Genomic DNA, 22,392 nt, shown 5'->3' with positions numbered 1-22,392 from the left:
ACAAGCTTACTTCTGCTGCAAGGATCTCCCCCAAGTCTTCCTTTCCAGCCTTTAGATCTGCCCCTTACATTCAGTTTCACCTCTGATACGCATCAGCTCCATCAGGTTTGAGAGACATCAAACTCAAGGGAGGGAGCCCAGTGAGGCAGCTGCTCAGCAGGGAGAGCGGAACACGACGCTCATCTACCTCCCCCTCCCCTCACAGCCCTTAGCCTGGTTCCTCTGTCTTGTCAAACTGTACCACAGGATTCCCTTGGCAGCTGATATTAGCTACTAAACACCAAATCAGTTACTAAATGTTAAGTCCCAACTGAAATGGTTTTCTAACACATTTCTCAGACATTTGGGAGAAGAACTTACGTTTTCCAGGTTTTGCTGGGATTCGGATCACAGTGGGTTTTCGAGCTAAAGCTGGTTGAGCTGTCTGTTCCTTGGCAGGTTCATTTTTGGTAAGGAACTGAAACGGATCTAAAAGGAGGAAAAAACCCAACATCTTTAAAACTTATTTGTTGAACACAAATCTTACCAAATATTGCTTTCATTACTGAGGATATTTATATTTCACACCCAACACAGTGATAAAAAAAGATAGCTCAGGCTGATGCAATTAGCATACGCAGCTCTTTGTAAGTAACAAGTCTTCTTTGTACATGTGCTTTCATAGTTGACTTAGCATAAACATGCTTCAGATACCTTCTGGGATTATATGAGCCACTGAACAAGAGGAACTGCATTGCTTGGTAATAGGGACCTGAAATCAGAATAGCTTTAGGGAAATGTTTACAAAGCACTTGATCTAATGCACTGACGTAGCTGTGAACACATTCACTGAAAAGTTTTAATCAATGCAATCCTGCCAAAGCTAAACAATCAGCACTGCAGCAGATAAAGTACCTACTGAAACATACAAAATATTTAAATACTACTGATTACAAAACGTCCTTGATGTAGAACAACTAATTCTTTTGAAGATTCTTTATCATTTTGTTGGTTATAAACCTGGTGACATGGAGGGAACTGGTTCAGACCAAGGTCTGGGAGTTGTGCCTGAGCTCGGCCCCTGCCCATATCACTCATTCCTCTACAAGCCTGCCCAAGCATTCCACTGGTAAGACAGGAGCAATGTTTCCCATACTTCATTACCTTAAACACTGGTCTCTTATTAACGGGCAAGGGAACATAGGCACATGTAGAAGGCAGCTGTAAAAATACTAGTACATAAATAAAGACCAAATTAATGTGTTCTTTCTCAAGTACACCTTCATGTCAAAGAGCAATACTTCTCTCTTCTTAACAACTGCTGCTTCTTTCTCTGACATTATCAAATTCTGCAGTAAAATGGCAATGCTTAACAGTATCATAAAAGTGTACAGGAGAAACTGGAAAAGGACTCTGGGTGATAAATCTGACACATATTCATCGCCACAACAACTGAGTCTGATCTCTTCCGCTGGCATTTTCAGATGTGTAGCTCAGTGAGATGTTATTTATGGAGTGTCATAGTCTGAGAGAGGAAGTATGCAGGGCATCTCTTTGAATTCCTCATTACTTTAATAAAACCATACCCTTTCCCAAAACTACTGCCACACTTCCTGACAAAGTCGGAAAAATCTGTATTTGATAAAATGTTATCTTCAACACTTAGAAAAAACAGTTATGTCATATGAAGTCATGATTTCTTATTGACAATTTTGAATGATACAATCCAATCTGAGCAAGACACTATATATCTGTGCCTGGCAATTCACATAAGATTTATGAAAGTCCAGAAATGCAGTATTTATTTATGAACAACCTCATGCCCTCCTGCATGCATATCACTCGGTGGCCACAGCTCCCCCTTGCCAGTGCATCTGCCATCAGCCCCCTCTGGCAGTGCCCCCGGCTCCTGCTGCCAGTGCGCAGCTGTCACAACAGCAGGGACAACATGCCACAGGGCCCATGCATGTTCAGCCTGCTCAGATGCCCACCTCCCACTAGCCCCTTGCTTAAGGCTTTCTTCACAGGCAGATCCATCCCGCACGGGTGTGCTGGGTGGATTTGTGCCATGGCCTCTCCTAAAGTCAACCTGCCTACAGGTTCCCCAGAAACCCATCTGGTACCTTCAGATCACATTTTATTCAGGAATCAAGCAAATAAATTCCTTACGTCATGCTGCTTGTACACCTCTGAGTGTACACTTCAGGCACAAAGGATCGTGGCAGGTCAACAATTTGCCTACAGATAAAGGTATGCAGGCTACAGTTAAAAATAAACTCTGTTACCATCTAGACAAAAGATGGCTCCATCACACTGTGCCCAAAGATTGCCAGTGCATCCGGAAATTAGGCAGGGAACCCACAATGTTTCAGAATACAAGGGTGAAACAGCATTTTGTTCAAGTTACAGATTAGCACGTGAGGGTAGAGGGTTTAGGTCTCTTCAATGAAAGCCACATCACAGCAAGAGTTTTTGGTTGAGGACCTGAAAACACAGACCACAAGTGGGATGGAAGCATTCTGGAAGTACAGTCCTTACAAGAAATCAAAATCCCACCATTGGAGCAAGCCTGCAATATTCTTTTACTCTTTTATACCTCCATCTGCTAGCTACAATGCTAACAGTTAAATTGCATTTTAAAAAAAGGAAGATTTATCAAACCTTAACTTTTGTGCTGGTGTTCAGAGTGACTTTAAGGGCAGCTGAAAAAAAAACTTCTGGAACTGGGCTTTGTTCTCTTTTAGTTATCTGGGAACTCTACATCAGACTTGAGGAGTGACCCTGGTGAGCAGCAAGGCCTCAAAGCTGCATTTGCCTATTGGGAAGCTGGAGACACAGGATGAGCAGAGGAAGGGTGAGCAGGGCTAAGTAATGGGCTCCTTGACACAGCATGACCATAAGGAACACTCTGGCACACAGAGCACCTCTCAGGGTAGGGTTCTGCAGAGGTGAAGGAAATTCTGCATGAAAAACAAGGAAACAATTTTCCAAAGCCTCCATCTTATGTAAACACAGACATTGAGAGACCATGTGGAAATGCTCTAAATACCCCAAACATTCACAGTTCTGTAGTCTTGTGAATTTAAAGGAGATTTAAACTAAAGAAATATCTGTTTGTCAGCTGTTAATCACTGCTATGCATAGAAATAATTTTCTTGACCATTCAGCAGTTGGCAGAGTTCTCTACATCAATATATCTGACAATTTTTAAATCTGAGAAAAGCAATTTCTAAGGCTGAGAAAACCATTTGATGAACGTCAGTTTTCCACTCATTATCTTATGTTCAATTATACTGTTGTCACTTCATAATTAGTTTAAAACTCATTACCTTGTTTGTGTTACTCCATTCCCCAGTGCTGGGCTTGCAGCAGAAATTGGCTGAGAAAACGAGTGTGCTGCTTTGTGCAATGGGACTGACAACATATCAAATTTTTATGTTGTTTAACAACAATTGGGCATCGTATGAGCATAATTCATGGAGGTGTGAAAACAGAATTGTTAATGTACTCATTTAAAGCTTCTCAGCTCAAGGAAATTAATCTGCAAGTAATTTTTCATAAGACATAGCAACAGGCTCCTACTGATTTTTTTTTTTATTAAAGTTTTACAACAACGCTTAAAGTTTGTGGCTTCCTTAGTCTCATTTTTCTAGAGCTTCTGTTTCAAAGGGTTATGTGATAAAGACAAATGCGAGCCATGTATTCAAATAAACCATGCATAATTTCCTTTCTTTTAACCGTTTTGATGAAACAACCTCCTACCCCCCACTGACATACACCACTCTTGTTTAAAATTAAAGAGGTTACAGAAGAAGCAGTAGGTTTTGCCCATGCAAGAAGGACAGATGGGTATCTTCCTGAAATACCTGTTGGTAGTCTTTAAGCGAGAGGTAGTAAGATGGTAATAGATACCTCAGCAGCGATAAGGGGAATCTCCAAACAAATAGTAAGTGGAAAGCTAAAAGCCCAGACAGTACTATCTGTTGTGAAGACGCTCAGTCCTGCATGAAGTAGGCAATACACATGAGAACAATGGAGTACAAAGGTGTGGATGCTGATATTACTTGTCACCACAGAAGTATGCAACTGTTTCTACTTTCAAGGTTTAATTTAAAAACCTAAATCAGCTGTTAAAGCCAAAACTCCCACATTACCTTCACACAGAACAGTATTGTTACCAGAGTCTTCCAGGAACAGAGAACAGGAACAGACCTCATTAACAAATGATTTTATTAAAATCTAGTGCCGTGAAAGCACTCTGGTGTTTATGGAAGCATAATCAACCCATACTTGGGGGAAGATTCTCAACAACAGGCCCCTCCTAGTAATATAGCCAGAGATTTAATGGAAACCAGACAGGTAACACCTCAAAGAATGGGGTTCCTGCTCAAGAAACACTGTGGAATGTGAGAGTCAAAAGTCTGATATTCACTTAGACATTTTAAATCTCAATCTATTTACAATGATAAAGAGATGTATTAGACAAGTATGGTATCTAAACTCCAGCATCAGTGATTTTACCAATCTGCTTTCCACAGTATTTTTCATCAAGAAAATTAACAGTTCACTGTTTTCAGAAATGGATTTCTGACACAGAGAGAATAATATAGACTACACTACCTTTCACAAAATATGCAATTTGCAGTTCCCTCTGAATGGAACATTGTCATATATGGTCATGAATGTAACTTTTAAGAGACTGGAAAATTAAAAAAAAAAAAAAAAAAAAAGAGAGAGAGAGACAGCAAGACAATGGGACACAGGTTCTTTCAGCATCTGATCTGTACATAACCTGAAAGTAAGTTCAGGTGACACTCAGGGTTCTTGGTATTCTCTTAATAGGTGACTAACCAGCTCATTCAAATAAAAGGAATGCAGTATCATTTGGGAGGAGACTTGCTTCTAGTACTTAAAACTAGAGGAGAGGCAAGCAAATCCACTTTGCAGAAACAGCCTAGCCATCAGTGCGACAAAAGTGCACAAATGCAAAGAAAATTATATAGAGTTTTGTATTCTCTGTGAAGCATGGAAAAAATTTGCCAAGATATGCCAAAGAAAATTTGACTTAAAGGTACTTGTTGAAAATGCAAGCAACTCCTTAACTGAGCAATGAAATCTCATCCATGTAGTCAGAAAGCTGGAGGGCAGATAAAATAAAAGCTACTACTAGAATAGCAAAACTTCTTGGACTTTTTTAACACTTAATTGCAATAAAATCATTCATGGGGTAGAAAGCTACACACATACTACTTGTACATACAGAGAGATACAGAGAGACCTTTTCTGAGCTTTCAGCGCTTCTCCCTCCAAGTGTGGGAATGCCCACACTCTGCACCTGTGTGTATCTAAAATCACAACCATTTGGTTCATCACTCATCTGTACTAGTACAGGTGATGGAAATTACACTGCCTTTGGCACAAAAATACCGCGCATACCAGCACGAGCTATTACGGGAGAGTTTGGAGGCTACTCCTCTATCACCAATCTAGTTTGCTAGTTGAAGTAAGACTAGGATAGTTCAGATCGCAAGAGCCTTCAGGAGGTCTCTGATCAAACCTCCTGCCCAGAACAGGTCAGCTGTGAGGGCATGTTGCTAGAAATTGGTTGCATAACCTGGTCTGGCTTCAAAAATTAGATGCCGGAGGGTATTTGGACATACAATGGTTGACCACTAAAATACACCCCCAAATTACCCTGAAGATTAAGAAACACAGCCTTGTTCATTCTTGCCAGGTGAATAAATGATTTTTTTATTGCCAAAAGATTTAAGTGCCCCAAAACAGGCAAGCTGGAAATCTCCAAAGCAGGTAATGGAAAGAAGTTGGACATACAAAATCTTTTTTAATTGAAAATGTGAAGGACAAGGTAATTTATAATGTTGTTTAAAATACCTATCTACTCTCTTGCAAGAATTTCACATGCTTTCAGGAAAAAAAAAAGGGGGATTTTAATAAACATTTTCTTTTAAATTAGCATTTTGTTCTTTGACAAACTTTGTGGACAAAGGACATCTGCATTTCAAACATCGTAAAATAAACAGATTTAATTATCAGAGAAGACAGATCTTATTAAGAACATTATAACTTGTGTGTTACTTCATAGCATCTATAGATTTGGAACTCAAACTAAATAATTTGCATTTGACAACCTAAAGGGCTACTCATCTATTACGTAGCTACGACTTTAAAACCTTATTTGTTTCCTGAGCCTAGATACAAGGCCTTCTCCTGTGCCAACTTACACAGTCTTTGAAGGCTCCAATTTATATCCACTAAGCAAGCATCTGGAGTGACTGAAGAGTTAATGGATGCTTGTTATCACTTTTTCTGGAGACTGCCAACCTTGCAGCAGAACCAACAGGACACAGCACAGCCCCCCATCTCCAGTAGCAGCATGTCCTTGGGTAAAACTTTTTACAGGGTTTTATGCCAAAGAGCAGACTAAAATGGATGAGATAGCTTATTCTTTTCTGGGGTGATAATGTGTCACTAAGTAAAAAATGAGACAGGTGTCTTGAAAATAGCCACAATAAGAGTCATCGGAAACACAGCTGAACCTGAAGAAAAGCTGCATTATTTTGATGGTATGTCTGGACTAATCTACCAGTTAGAAGTATTCCCTTTTCTTTTTTTTTCTCCTCTTTCTTTCTTTCCTTTCTTTTTTTTCTTTTCCGTCCTGAGGATGCAATTAAAATCAAGCAGCTGGGCAATATCCCCACAGCAGACAAAACTGAAGTCACTCAAGCAGCAGTTTTTCTGAATTGTCTATAATGTCACACAAATGCCACCATTCATGCCACAAGAAGCAACAATACATGTAAATGGATAGCAGCATTGCTTTGGTTGGATTTTTTTCTCAGCAGAGACAGAAATGAACCTTTATATTACAATAAAGTAGTTAAACAGACAGACAGATAGGTAAGACATTTAAGAAATGCAGTAGTACTAATGTTCGACCTGAACGTAATGAAGATATCAAAACGTGAGCAGTCTCCTGCTGGTAAGGTAAGGCACACTCTGAACTACTTTTCGAAGCATCTGGTTTAAATTGAGTTCTGCTATGTCAGGCACAGAGCAATCAGCGAATTACATGCTGTTTCAAAGAGAAGGAAGAAGAGAGAAGGAAGAAGAGCTCTTGACATGCAAAAAGGAATAAAAAACACAGCAGCATTATCACCTCCAAGTTTTAATGTAAATGTGTGCTCTAAATGCACCATTACCTGATCTTCTTTGTCCAAAACATACATTCTTGTAACATTTAGCAAACAGACATACTACATGCTTTGACATAGCAACTAATAAAAGTTACAGGTAAAATCATGGGTGTTCTGAAGCTGTGAAATTTACAGCTAAACTTGCACTAGGATTTAATTTCTAAGCCTTTGTAAAAACGGGTAAGCAAGAATTGAGCTCATCTGATAGATTACCAAAACTTTTAATCACCAGGAACTACACAAGTCCCTGTTATCAGCCATAAAAGAAACGCAAAAGTAACCCAGATGATCCGAAATATCACAACTATCAGCAAAGCATTAGAACCAAAAGGTGTAGAGTCCCAAACAGATGCCTTCACATTCTGAATGACTGACTTAAACAGAAGTAATTTCATTAGGATACAAATGGCTTTGAATGTTCGCCTTTGAGTCCAAAACTATGGCACTTAAAACTGTTTTGGCTGATGACAAGGCAGTTCTACAGATCTGTCTTTCCTGACTTCTCCTTCCTGGCACTTCCCTTGGGCCAGCATCATAAGTTGGCTGCAAGATTCTGCCACAATTCACTTCTGAATTTTGCAGCTTCCAAAGCTCCTACAGACGTCAACTCTGAGTGGTTGCTGAAAGCTTTAAAAGAAATCTCAGTATCTAGAGTCTCTATTTGCATGAGAATGATTCCCCTCTTCACACAGGTTGGACAAGGATAAAATTATTGATGTTTGGATAAGGGTAAATTCACTCAACTGACAGCTGTGCTGCTGGAGATGCTGTCAAACACTGACAAAACTCACAAGATTGCTTGAGGTAAACTTGAATCACTCAGCTAGTTTTCGTAGTTGAACTTCCAGTTAAACACTGGCATTTAGACTGGTGAAACTAAAGTTGTTTGTAGCCAACACTGTTGATCTTAGCACATATATAGCATTCAAATATCTTTCACTTACTGTGGAGGTGGTAGCCTTCTGTTAGAGGAAGCTGATGTCTTCCATTAGTCAACTAAATTGCTGTGAAGACTCTGAACTTTGTTTTGCCTGCTTCACCTTTTCATTCATATGCTCACTTCAACTTTTGCCTTCCGCACCCTCCTCATCATCCACTGAACACTTCCCCTTCCTCCTTTCACAGCAGGAGTCAGCAGCAGCAGCAGGGAATGATCCCTCCAGTTCTGTTTACATTGGCCTAATGCACCTGTGCTGCACCAGACAAAATGAAGCTCTGGTAACACTGCACTATGCGATGTAATGCTGCTCTCTGACAAACAAGATGTTGGTGCTTGGTTTCCAACGCCACTGCATAAAAGCCTTTTTCCTTTCTTAGGGTTGCCATAACAACAAGCAGAGCAGTGTCATTTTGCTAAGCAATGACAATGACAAATATGTAAGAAATGCAAGGGTCTGGGGAACTGGGAGCAAGATTAGAGCTTCTCTTCCTGCCTTCACAAAACATTTTACCATGGATTCATCTTGCAAATCCTAAGCTGTTCCTATGGGAACGTGAGAAATAGCTAGTGTTCTATGTTGCCTCATTATCAGAGAGCCAGTGTTGTTCTTGTCGATGCTCTGTCAAGACATTGCACAGTATTAGTTATCCAGGGTACAGGATATGATCTTGAGCTCAAAAATGCCAGCAATAATCTGGAATTAGTCATAACTTTACAGTGCAATAAGGTGGTAATGCTGCCACACTTTTTTCTCTTTAGCAGGCAAGAAGTGATTGCAGCACAGGTGACATTTTATTCATTCATTGAATGAATAAAATCATGGGCGGGTGACTTAAGTCAGGAAACTACTATATGAATAATTCCTCTGTTAACCATGAGGATGGAAAGCATTTTCTTCTTAATTAAATGAAGCATAACACCTAGGGCACCAACCAGAAAGAGTTAAAAATGACACTCTTACCACTCCATCATGAAAACCATTTTTCTCAGTTTTTTTTTTTTTTTCATTTGTGATCACTCAATCTCTGATTTAATGGAAGAATTAATGTTATATACTTTTTTCTAGGTTGGAGGCAAGTCTGTCTTTTAGTGTACATAGCTAAAACATGATTTTCCTTTTTATGCATTTTCAAAATGTAAATATTCTCTTTTCTTGCCTACTACTTAGAACAGGTACATTTTCCTTCTATTTATTACATCTATTAATCAAAATAAGATGACTGAAACTACAAAAGTTTTACCCTAAATGGCTCTTCTTCTAAAACCATCCACATGTACAGTGTCTATTCCACGACTCCAGTCTCCAGCCACAATCATCATGCCTTTGTTCCCACCTAGACACCATTAGCCACACATTTCCTTGATATAAGTACAAAACACCTCTCCAGGCACCCTGTTCTCCCACCTCCTTTCAGCTCTGGTGACATTTTTGCAGTGTTCCTGGAATCTGTCAGCCCAAGAGAATATGGACTTGTATCCATGTTGAAATAATCACCTCTCCTGCAGGATCTTTTGTTGCCTTATTTTCATTGCTTTCATAAGCTCTTCTGAGAACACTATGTTTGTATGTACCAATCTTAACAATTTAAAACTTTAAGGGAACTTTCTACATCTGCCTTGGGGCTTTTATGACAATACAGAGGAGAAACAATAACAAACTGGAACTTCAACTGACAATATAATTCAAGAACAGTGAAGAAATTGCATTTGTGAACAATCATTAATATTGATTTACTGTGACAACTACACAGCATCTACACTTCTCTTTTGTGAATGTTAAGAGGATAAATGATGCGGGGTGGGTTAACCCTGGCTGGATATCAGGTGCCCCCCAAAGCTACTCTATGTAGCTCCACTCCTCCAATGAACAGGGAGAGAAAATGTAACAAAATGCTCTTGGGTTGAGATAAGAGCAGGGAGAGATCAGTCACCAGCTGCCATCATGGCAAAACAGAATTGACTTGGGGAAACATTACTTGACTTTATTACCAGTCAAATCAGAGAAGGGTAATGAGAAACAAATCCAAATCTTAACAACACATACTCCCACCCCTTCCCTCTTTCCAGTCTCAACTTGCAATTTTCTCACCTCCTCCCTGAAGCAGCACAGGGAGATGAAAAGGGGGGCTGTGGTCAGTTCATCACACATTGTCTCTGTCACTCCTTCCTCTTCAGGGAAGGACTTCCCACACTCTTCCCCTGCTTCAGATGGGATCCCTCCCACCCTGTCAGACATGGGGGAAGCTTCTGGCAGCTTTTCAGAAAAGCCACCCGTGTGGGCCCCCCCAAACCAAACCCTGGTCACGCAAACCAAATAGATGAGGTTAAAAAAAAAACCTGAAAGTCATAACCAACTCCTTAAACGAGCATTTTGTATGACACACCCTCTGCTTTAAAACAGAACTCTCCCTGGATTGCAATGGGGCTGGTAAACTAAAGCAGGCATATTGAATATTAAGAGGGCAAAATCTATTGCTACAAAATGTAATGACAGACCAACACCCACCTGTGTCTTAAACTACCTAAAACAGCACTAAAAAAATTAACCCCAAGTGCCTAACAGTATCAAACAAGGTTTATGAAAGGCACATCGTTCTAGTAATTGATCTGTCCACATGAAATAATTATTTTCATTTATTAAAAAAACCCTGAAGCTGAAACTGTCTTACAAGAACACAGTCACATGACAAGACAAGACAGAAAGACAGGACAGAGAAAATACGCAGGCATTGGTGAGATGGACAGACCACCCCGGTATGTTTGATCATGTGTTCCTATATACCACAAACACTGCTCCTTCTTCAGATGACTGGGTTTCCACTACAAACCTTAAGGCACTCAAATAAATTAGTCACATTAGATGGTGAGAGATAAGCTGTCCCAAGCTCCCCAGAGAGAACTGTGGCACATTCTGGAGGTGACATCCAGCATATGAGATCAAGTCTTCTATCATTATTTTAGTAATCACATAATATATCCAGCAGACAAGTTCTGAGATTTATATAGCCTTGAAACCTCCCGAGCCTCAAAATCCATGTAATTCTGTAGTGATCCTGACATGACAGAAAACCAAACATTTTTACACACACATAAACCTCAACAAGGCAGGTGGATGTAACTCACACAGGATACACTTGCAAAGAATAACCATAGTGACAGTTTAAAAAAAATTTCTTCTTACCTGCCACTGCTGCTTCAGAACTGGTGCTATCTTTAACTACACAAGCTGGACTTAAGGGCAAAACATCATCATCAAAACTGATCAGATCTCCTTCCACATCTAGTTTATTTTGCAAAGCAGGTGCTGAGGAGTTGGCTGCAGGGGACAATTCCCCCAGAGATTTTAAAACTTTTTCTTGGGCAGATACAGAAGGCCGTGGAGGAGCAGCAACCGGTTTTAGTGAAGCCAAAGAAAGGGCAGGATTTTCTGAGTAACATGACTTTTTAGGAACAAGGGGCCTTGGAGCAGGAACAGGAAACCTCTTTTGTCCATCACTGTTTTCTGCAACTGATCCACTCCTTGCATCAAGAAAATCACTACTGCTACTTTTAACAAGGCCAGGTTTTGGCTTCTTTGGCAATTCAGGTTTGGTTACAACACTGCTCCCAACTGTCTCAGGCTGATGCTGCAATTCCTTGGAAGGTGTTGATTTGCTTTCAGACCATGCATCCCACTCTTCTGAAATTCTGCCTACCCCTGGCTTTGGAGCAATCACTGGCTTCTTTGTAGTAACAGATCTTGGGACAAATGAACGAGGGGCAATTTCTGGCTTTTTTGATAATCCTGAGGTATCATTAGTGCCTTGGGATTCAAAAACTTTGATCCTTGAAACAATACTATTTTGGCTCCGTTCTGTACTCATGCTGTCCATCACCAAGTGATTGTCTAGTAAGCTCTCTTCATCTATAAGAGGTGACTGCTGAATTGGAGGTTGCTGCTGTTTTGCAGTAGACCGGTTCACTTCTTCTCCACTGTCTATCTTACTTTCAGTACTTTTGACTACAGGTCTGAGATTGCTTCTTGATCTTGGCTTTGGCACAGGACATATCACAGCATTGGGATTTTCTTGGCACCTCTGACCTTCAGGGTTTTCGAAGATTATTAAAGGGTTCTCATTTTCCGCAGGAGACTTACTCAGAAGAGATGCAGGAGGCCTAGGAGGTTTAAGAGGACTCTGCCCTGCTAACAGAAAATAAAAGGTTTTACTTATCTATGCCAGAATATTTAATTTGTGTTATTTTTTGACAGCCATCAGGATGACAAACATGGCTTTCACTGATATTTCTACTGGTGCTTGTAAAAATACAGTTCTGTTCCTAAAAAGATGAATGGAAAAATATACGAACTTTAGGAATAAGCTGAAGATTGCTGAAATGCTTCGTATCTACAAGTTGAGTTCAAAACCTCCTTTTAACTTGCAGCATTGAGGGGCATGCAAACAAAATCCAGACCAAAGAAGACTACAGCAGATTCCCCAGCTTGGTTTGCACACTTTTCAGTCTGAATGTATGAAGTGCTGCTATTTTGATAAAATATCTGAGCTTCTCTGGCCCCAAAGTCCTGATTATCATTTTGGCTTAATTGAACAAAACTTTCAAGATTTAATGATACTCTGAATGCAATAGTAGCTTTTCAGAAGCAAGGATTTTTACAAAAATTTACAGTAGTAATAATTCACAGAAATTTAACTGTTATTCATATTAAATGCCACACAGACCAACAAAAAAGTGCATCTTCAGGAGACAGAGTAAGGTTTTCATCACAGAAAAATCCAAAACAGCCTCACCTCGACAGCCTGCAGATTCCCAGTGTGGAGGCACACTAGTTTTTACATTACTTCCTGGCAAATGGCTGATTAGTTCCTCTGGAAAGTCAGTTTGTGTTGCAGAAGTAGTGGTGTGTCTAGGAGCAGCAGCATTATTGTTATTTGTTGTATTGACTTGCACTTGATTGATTTCTTTTATCACCTGCTCGTACGATGGCGGAAGCTACAAAATAGAGAGATAAATATTAAGGTACATCCATATATGATACTTTAAAAAGAATTTGGCATATGAATTAAAAAAATACTAAATTAACATATACAGAAGAAAAGAACCCTGTCATAGTCTTCAATGTGATGTAAGTTTGAGCAAGCAAAAACTGTTCCTCTCTAATCCAATGAGCTTTTTACCTTGTAAATCAAACAATGCCTCATGTAAATTCACGCTCACCTCAGCTGGAAGATGCTCATTTCTCCTCCACTGAGCATGAGATGAAGCAGAAGGGAATCCTAATCCTTGAGGAGTGACAGGACTTGCACCTGGAAACCAGGAGGATGGCCGGAGGGGTTCAGCAGCAACTATTGTAATTTCAGGACGCCTAGAAATGAAGACAAAAGGGAATAATTACCAAAAACATCTACAAATAGTTCTTTTAAGTATAACAGTTCAAGGTTTTCCTGGAACGGGAAATAAAAATAGCTCAGGTCTTTTTGATTTAACTAAAGGTGTCTTTCCATGATTTCAAAGCAACTTACCTGACCTTCCTAACAAACACTTAGACTTCCACTCAAAACCCCTAATTAAATGCCGTAACCAAAAAGTAAGTCTATTGGCTTCTGTGAAATAATTTAACTGCTTAAAGTACTTAAACACAAGTTCAACTCAATTAGATGGCAGAAGTCTTAGTCTTCATAGGATAATGAGAACTAATCATGTCTTTCCCCTTAGCCCACTACAATCTGAAACTGGATAGCTAAAAACTTGTGTATCCTTAGACCCCAAGGGAAACCTTCCAGGGTGCTAAAGTGGGGCAGAGCAAGCCTCACAAGGCCTTTGGGACAGGGCCTATTTGCTTCCATCACCCAGAATCACAGAGACTTCCGTGACAGTGAAAGACCCACAGGTAGCACTCCTGGTTTATCACTGTACCAGCTCTTTCACAGCATCAGCTGCAGGAGTGGCCCATGCTCCCAGGCCATGGACCCTGCAGCACCACTGATCCATCCAGAATCTCACAAAACTTCCACTTTGAAAAGGGACTTCTGTGAGTAGGTAAAGTATCTGCTTACAGAAGCTTATGTCTGCTGACAGAAATAAAGCTGGAGAAGCATAGCTTCTAAAACTATTTTAAAAACATTAAAAAAAAAAAGGGTACAGTTCCTTCACATCTAAAATAATGGCAGACTCAGATCACCAGCCATCCAGGTTGGTGACCTCCTTTCTCAATACCCTTTGAGAAACTGAAAGGAGGCTTTAAAGTGTGCTTATTTTCATTGTGAAGTGATCCCGTACATAGATGTCAGGAAAATAAAACAGTTCTGCAGAGGTTTGATGGTTGGTTGCATTCCCTTTTTGAGGACACATACAAAAGTTGATGAGAGAAATTCTCAAACTCCTAACCCACTGTGCTTAAAAATCAAAGTATTTCTATTTTTTCCAAGTCTACTCTAAACATACTAAGGATAGAGAGAAGGAAAAAAACTAGAGAAGAAAGCCAAAAAAAGTAATACTGTGACACAATCTAACAAGTTTTACAGTAACACCTAATCGCAATATAAATAACAGCATCATACCTTCTATCCCTCTGTTGGTCACTATGGCTAGAGGTCCGAGAAGCTATTTAAAGAAAAGAAACAAAAGTTTTGAAGAGGTTAAAACATACTGTCACAACAATACGAGGATAATAGCAGAGCCCTTACCAATCCACTATCACTGAAATGCAGATCATAGAGCATCTGATCCTAAATCCCAGATTTTAAGACTGGCCAAGTTAAAAAAAAAATGTACTATATGAGAAGTTTTTTAAATATTCAGAGTGGAGTTTCATAATCATTTAAAGTCTCTCTATGTCCAAGTTACCACCAAGAGAGTTGGTCCTATCCTGTCTTCCTTATTCCCACACCTTCCTATATTCTGCATTGTGGGGACCCTATAGCTGGAACTTCTTTTCCTTTCATTAAAACAACATATGAATTAAACAAAAAGAAGAGTTAAACATCAGGGTTTTCTTTTTGATAGATAATTTCTGAGATGTGCTCTTTAATCTTATTCCATGTCTCTTTATGTTTGTTTAATAGAAGGGAAAGGTACTAAGGTACAAAACCTAAAAAGATATTTCAACCTCCTTCATGTAAAGAGAAAATATTAAATCTTACCAGTTAGATATTTGCTAAAGTTTAAATCACTTGTGGATTAAGAGTCAGAAACTTTTTTTTCCAAACCATGTGTTTTGAGTTACATAAAATAAGCAAATCCTGACCTCTTCATTTTTCTGGTTTTGCCATATTTACATTCAAATAATTTTTTTCAATGGCCCCACAGCATTTTCATTAAGATTTCTTTAGAGAGAAAAACAAATTATTCAAGGGAATTTTTTTTATGCATAGCAAGTGCAATTTAAGGAAGTGGTAGCATCTTATTGTGCAACATCACAGCATCATTAGCCAAAATCAGCAAAGCATACTTGATTGAAGAGTTGCAGTGTTGTGTCAGACATACCTCTTCGACAGGGCATTTTGGATGTGCACTATTCATGAGTGCTAAAGGAAAAAAAGAAGGGGTTACAGAAGACAAAGAGGTGAAGGAGAACAAACCAAGGCTTCAGAGTGCCAGAAGCCATGACCAAATGGGTTAGTCATGCAAGGATAGTGCATGTGGCAGTGTTGTAAGGAGATAACTGTAATGTCTATTCACAACATAGTGTCCTAAAAAATGAAAATAAAAGTACATTTTATTTATAGTCGCATGCCAATTTTAACAGTGGCTGCTTAGAAGTTTTCCTTGCAATAAATGAACCATGAAGAATATAACTGAACATGGAAATGTCCACTGCATGGCTCAACAAGGAAACACAGTGGGAATGACGAGAGGGAAATCAAATCTCCTTGAATGCTTTTTCTAGTTTAAAATTCTGGTTTATTTGTGTCTGCCTTTTCTCCCTTCCAAAAGTAATAATTTACACTGAGGACTTGATACAGGTGCAAAGAAGTTGGGATCCCATAATTTATACTCTCACCTTCCACAGAAATATGGGCAGGCAGGTCAATCCCAGCAAGATTTCAAATCTTGCTCAAATGGTTTCACATCTAAATTAGTTCTCTAAAAATTGTTTGACTAAGCAAATAAACACCTTGCCTTCACTTTCTTCTTCAGAGATCTCAACACAGCACTGATGTAACACACGTTAGAGGGAAAAAACCCAAACTGACTCAGACCCCTCAAATCCAAAATTATTTTTGCAAAGCTGATGGAAGAAAGTGTTCTTTTGGTAAATGTAGTCAATACAATGGCTTGGGTTATAGCCCAATTCCAATAATAAGGGCAGGAGAAATAAAAGCTAATTAATGAGAAATGTAAAACTGAATTGATAAACCTGTCACCTTACTTCACTACTTCTTAATTTCTGGATAAATTCTACAAGCTCTTGCTTCCTGTGAGACTCTAAATGTGCTTCTATTTATCAAAGTTATTAAACAGGAAAAACCTACAAAAAGCCTGAAACACCCTTTTCCTTTCTTAACTTAGGCAAAAAAAAAAATCCAGTGAGGTATCTATGTAATCTATCAAGCTCCAAAACAAATAAACTCTCTTGAAAACAACACATTTAAAATATTTATATAGAAATAACTTTACTAGTTGATATATATAAACATGCCTCCTTAAAAGGACTAATGCCCAAGCCATCATGTAGATTTTTAGAATGTACTCATTTTTCTGGGGGAAAAAAACCCAACATCTCTCAAGCATTAATGGAATCAAGTTACTTCCATGTGTAAAAACATTTAATATAAACATTTATTTTTAATGACACTGTCTTCCCTTCTTCTGTCAACATCTCCTCTACTTTCGCTGTCACATTATTTTACAACTGCAGTTTTAGAACATATTTTATTTTGGAAGCTCTTAAGAGGACTTAAATCCACAGTAGAAACAGAGATGAAAGCTACTACATCTTCTGCTCTCAGGTATTCCACAAATGCTAGGGAAAATACAAACTTTCTAAATAATCCCTGTCCCCAGACTTGCCCAGCTTTTATTCTTTCACTATTTCAAAGAAACGAATTTAAATTAAAAAGTGCATGAAAGAAGACATGAATTGTTAAAACACAGTACACGCCTGACTTAAAAACCACAAGAAAAAAACCTGCAGCCATTTTTCTGGCCTTGTGGTCTGTTGATCCTTTAAGTCCATTCTTCTTTCCCTTTGTGGATTGTCTTGAAAAAGCATACTATTAATTTTTCCCTCAGATTTCAAATTATGACAGTTTTAAGATTTAAAAAACCTCTCTTCCATCAGGGGAGTCAATGGAAATGTATTTCAGGGCTGGTTAATACACTGACAACTGAAAATAGTTGGTTTCTCAACTTCAACAGTGAGAAATGCTCGGGGTGAGAATCACTAGCATTTCCAGAAGCTTGTGCTTAGGGGTATTTAAGTAAAACAAGCAAAGTAGCTTCAGAAGGGGGAGGAGAGGAAAATCTCAGTGGATAAAATCCTCACTTTTTCATCTTATAACTTTATTGGTCTTGGGGGGGGGGGGGGGGTGAGGAGGAATCAAATCAACTCCTACCATTGTAACTATTTCTGTTAGTGTCAATGAGGCACTTTATTACCTAGTGTCAATGAGGCATCTAAATGTGTTTAACCTCATATAGCATAAAGGATTAAAGGTAATACTGTAAACAGAGGGCACATCACTGACTTAGAGATTCCTCTTTTGTACTTATTTCTTGAAGAACTATTTAGTGGGCTTTTTCCAATTATTTTTAAATGTGTGGAGGCAAAGGGTATTCTAGTTGTGCTGCATACTTATGTTTCAAATTTTTTCCTCTAATGTTTCTTCTCAGGGTCCTACTTTTCAAGTGTGCTTAATACGTCATTTGTATTTGAAACACATACAGATTATGGTGCAGGGGGTAATTTAAGCTATGGGATCAGAACGCCTGTGTAAGTACAACCACCATTATATCACAAACCCATAATGCTACAGACAAGCTGGTGGTAACAGAAGTCGTACATGCAGATCTGAGCCTCTGGAAGAGAGCTGGGCTAGAAATTACAGTCTTTCAGGCAACCTTTTAAGGCAATACAGTGACAACTGAAGTAATCATGGATCTGCTCAGAGATAAGGTTCTCTTGTGAGGACTGAGTGCTTCCACAATGCATACACTCCATAACAGCATTTGTGTGCTTCCATTAGCAAATCTGCATGAAATACTGAACAGTCTTGTCATTGCAGAGTGTTTTAAAAGCAAGTTTAATTTTGCATTAAAGATTGGAAAGATAGCCTCAAATAGGCCAAGCCTTTCTACAAAAAAGACGTGCTAATATTTAAAAACACACCTTCTTTTAATGCTTTCTAAAAACAGGCTAGACATTTCTCCCAAACCTATGAAATATGGAGACTATTAGACTAAGAAGTTGTTTGTTTCACTATACAGATCCCTAGGAGTAAAGGTTATTCATTATAGTATCTCAAGGAAAGCCTCAAGGGTGGGCAAACACTCCCTCCCTTACGTACAAACTAGTGCAGTTTGAAGAATTGACAGAATGTTCCCACGCAAGAGGCCACGCCTGGGGTCTTTGAAATATCAAAGGTGTTACATGACTGCAGAGATCCTTCTTCAAGGAATACTAAAATGATCTGATAATCCTCAAGCCAACACCAGAAAAAAGAGCCTTGACTTCACCCTGATCTGATCAGATCAGTCTAATCATCTGATTAGACTATTTCTGTATAGAAAGGTTGTGAAGAAAAGATGTGGAGGTTCAAACTAATTAGAATTTTTCATGCTTCTCTGCAATACGAGAGTTTTCTCCCAATCTGTTTCTTGGCACAAGGGGGAGGTCTTGCTCCTTTTTCTGGTTCTGTTTCCAGGCACCTCAGGGAAATATTAGATGGTCTGACATTACAGCTGGGCCGATTTAAGGCCTGAATGTAGCTGAAGAGATGGTGATGCCCAATTCCCCTTTCAAACATGGATTTTTGATTCCCCTTGAATGAATGTTAGTACTCATGTGACCCCACAGTGAGTTCACAGTAATAAAACGATAACCACTGTCTGTACAGTTTTTGTCTCACTTTACCTCCCTGAACCTGCTCACCTTGGGCTCAGACTACCAGCAGCACAGGGGAAGGAACATGCCACCCCTAACAGTAGTCTCTTTCCTGCCTTTGTTTCCTGGCTCCAGTTCTTCTTTGTGCAACTTCAGGGAGGGAACTGATAAAAAAATAACCCGGGGGTAACAGGGATTCCTCTTCTCACCTCCAGGGTAGTAGTCCTCTATACCCTCTCCACAGCTGATCTAACTGTTAGTCACCATAGAGCCTGGCATTGCTGCTGAATGAAATCTTCATAGCTACACCCTTAGAGCAAGCCTGTAGTTTCACTCAAATTTGACAGTCATGATTTATGAAAGCACTTCACTCCTTCCTACACCTTTCCTTGGGCTGTATGTTCCTGCCTCTGCACCATTCCCTGCATTATGCCAGCCCAAATGTTTGTGCAGATGGGGAAGAGAATGAGGTCATGGAATTGATCTGGTTAGGAAAAAATGGGAGCCAAAAGAACCTAGGAAGCCCCCAAGCAAAACAAACAAAAATCACAGCCAAGAACGACCTGCAATGGCCAAAAATGGCTGCAAAACTGCCAAATGGAAAGCCACAGTCTCAGAGTGCATACAAACTGTCACACATCCTTCATTCAGCCATGTATTTACTTAGGACAGAATGAGAATAGAACAAACCCACAGGTTCCTCCAATGTTTTAGGATAAGAGACTTGCTTCTGTAGCCCTGCTTCCTAACAACACCCTGGTCTGAATGAGTGGAAAAGCGAGTGAAAACACTGTTCCCTTTTTGTCTCACTGCTGCAGCATTTCACTTGCCTCTTTCTACTTTCTTTGGCGTTCTTGTGCATGTTGCTGTGCTGGCATCAATGGAAACAGTTTCACTGATTTCAGTGGGAGTTGGATAAGAGAGGTGTGTCCAGGCCTGAGACCATCAGTAAAGATCCTGGGGTAACTTTTTAAGAGTTGAGATCAGAACATTACTCCTAAGCAGATCTCATGTTCACACACTTGCTTCCTCCAAGTTACGTTGGATTCACTTTTCTGAACCTTATGGAGCAGTCAAAGAAATGAAAATAACACCGTCTTTCTATCTGGAGTTGTGGTCAGAGCGCCAAAGGAAAATAAACCCTCTTTCTCTCTGGCTGCAAGAAAAGGAGAGACTTACCAAAACAAAGTGATATCCAGCATTGTCCACAAGTGGGTAAGTTGAAACCCTGTACATATTTACCACATTTCTTGAAAATTTGAGAGTAAGAGCCCAAAGAATCAGGGATTGAGAAATACAGATTTCTAACTCTGTTAGGGAAATACACTTGTCCAGAGAATATCATACTTTTTCCAGATTAATTGCAAGGGGAGTTATTATTTAGTATCCATTGGAATATAGGTCCACCCTAACAGCACTGGGTACTGGCATACAAAAACCTACAGTTTCATATACAATGTCTTGCTATGTACATGGAAATTATTTTGCTAGCTTATTATCTGAATAATTCACACGGTACTTGTATTTCATCACAGTTATTCACATGTTAATAAGTAAATAACATGAGCCACAGCTCCTTGACTGGATTTTTATGTAATTATGCCTCAAAACAAAGAATCACTTGCTACTACATTTTCAAAAATCTAGACATCAAATGCTTAATGATGTCTTAGACGATTTCTCAGTTTGGCAAGGTACTGGGGCTTAGGCAGTCTGAATCCATTTCTGAGTCCACCACAAAAGGCCCTCTGTGATTTGGTGCTCTCTGTTTTCCAGCTTCCATCTGTGGCAGCAACAGCACAAATAAAGTGTTGCATTTAAACAACAGTATCATGCAGACTTGCTCTGAGTAAAGCTTTCACGGTGCCCTTTCACTACCTCCAGTCTAATCCACACTAATGAGTCCCTGACTAATAGGTACAGGAAAAACAAATCAGTACTACATACACTAATTTATTTTTCCCCATAGCAGAATCCTGAGGGTTGTTTCATTAATGTGAAATAAAGTCATGGACAGAAAGGAAATAAAACTGAAAAGGGGAAGAAAGTAACAGCATAAAACACTTTGAAAGATGCATCTAAAGAAACTCTTGTCCTGGAAACATCATGAGCAAGGAAAGGGGAAAAGGACTTAAATGCTGAAATCAGGGAAAAGGAGTTCGGACTTTCAGTCAAGTTTATTAACAATCTTTTATTTTCCAAAACAAGCCTAGTACATGAGTCTAATTCTATCCCTAGTACAGTGAATAACCAGTTGCTACAAATTTCTACTTAAAATAAAACAATTTTCTATTTTGTCAAATGAACTAAAAATTGGGAATGTCTAACCCAAGCTCTTCAGAGATGGATCACATCTGTGCACAGATGTGTTACTGCATAAATAAGAAAACATTAGCAACTGGAAAAAAAGGAACAAAAATATGGTTTTAAAAGAATGAGAAAGAAATTACAGCCCCTCAGTTTACTGCTTACGTACTTACAGCTACTTTGTTTTCACATACCAAGTTAAACAGTTACTAAAAATAAAGATGTAGCTATCTCACAACATTATAGTTCTCAAAAAGGAAAAGTGAACTTACATCTCTTGATTGCTGCTCTTATGGATGACAAGGGTCCTTGGCTTATTGAAAGAAAAAAAAAATTAAAACATGGTTAATATCTTGAAGAGAAAACAATTAAGTAACACCATGCAAAAATCCCCCATATATTGTACAGGGTTTGCCAAGCCTGTTTTTCCCCTACGCTGTTATCTTACAGAAATTTGTCAAAAATTCCTGGACTATACAACCATACTCAACCCTTTTTAATGAAAACCAGGTTACAGCTTGGCTTCAAGACTCTGCAAAGATAGAAAGCTAGTTATTAAATCCATTACTTCTCTCAATTCTGTCTTGAAGTTCACATTCTGTCTCAAGTGGGCGTGCATATTCACAGATTATAAGCATTTAATGACTTAACATTCTCATAAATAAATAAAACTTACACAGTGAAGTAAAAACCTACAACCCTTTTGCTAAATATCTTAAACAATTACTTAACAACTTCTCTTCCTTTCCAGTTGAGATAATATTTTTCAGTAATAACTTCTTGGGTGGGGTTAGGAAGACAACATGACCAAATATTTGTTGATACACAGGGACAGAAAAATGTTTCCTTTTGCCAACTCATCTGTTTTCTTAGTAAGACTGAGGTTTCTGATGCCTCTCCTCTGAATGTCC

The 22,392-nt window shown here is 39.0% G+C and overlaps 1 protein-coding gene across 3 annotated transcripts in view; it reads right to left on the bottom strand.

Annotated features, from left to right (window-relative positions):
• Positions 1-22,392, bottom strand: part of SH3D19 (SH3 domain containing 19) — an 84,498-nt gene that overhangs the window by 21,054 nt on the left and 41,052 nt on the right. The window contains exons 2-8 of one of the 3 annotated variants that reach the window (XM_066186154.1): positions 21,754-21,794; positions 15,616-15,656; positions 14,691-14,733; positions 13,348-13,495; positions 12,921-13,122; positions 11,315-12,316; positions 361-468 (exon numbers count right to left, since the gene is read on the bottom strand). In XM_066186154.1, the coding sequence (XP_066042251.1) occupies positions 361-468; positions 11,315-12,316; positions 12,921-13,122; positions 13,348-13,495; positions 14,691-14,733; positions 15,616-15,631 (1,519 nt within the window). In that variant the 5' untranslated portion in view covers positions 15,632-15,656; positions 21,754-21,794. The remainder of the gene's footprint in view (positions 1-360; positions 469-11,314; positions 12,317-12,920; positions 13,123-13,347; positions 13,496-14,690; positions 14,734-15,615; positions 15,657-21,753; positions 21,795-22,392) is intronic. The other 2 variants (XM_066186152.1, XM_066186153.1) reach the window with 2 other exon arrangements.

Source organism: Chamaea fasciata, unplaced genomic scaffold (assembly GCF_029207755.1).
Source record: "Chamaea fasciata isolate MVZ Bird 193981 ecotype frontalis unplaced genomic scaffold, bChaFas1.0.hap1 SCAF_6, whole genome shotgun sequence".
Classification (NCBI taxonomy): Eukaryota; Metazoa; Chordata; class Aves; order Passeriformes; family Sylviidae; genus Chamaea; species Chamaea fasciata.
Note: the sequence above shows the minus strand (reverse complement) of the source record. Positions and strands in the feature narration are given on the sequence as shown.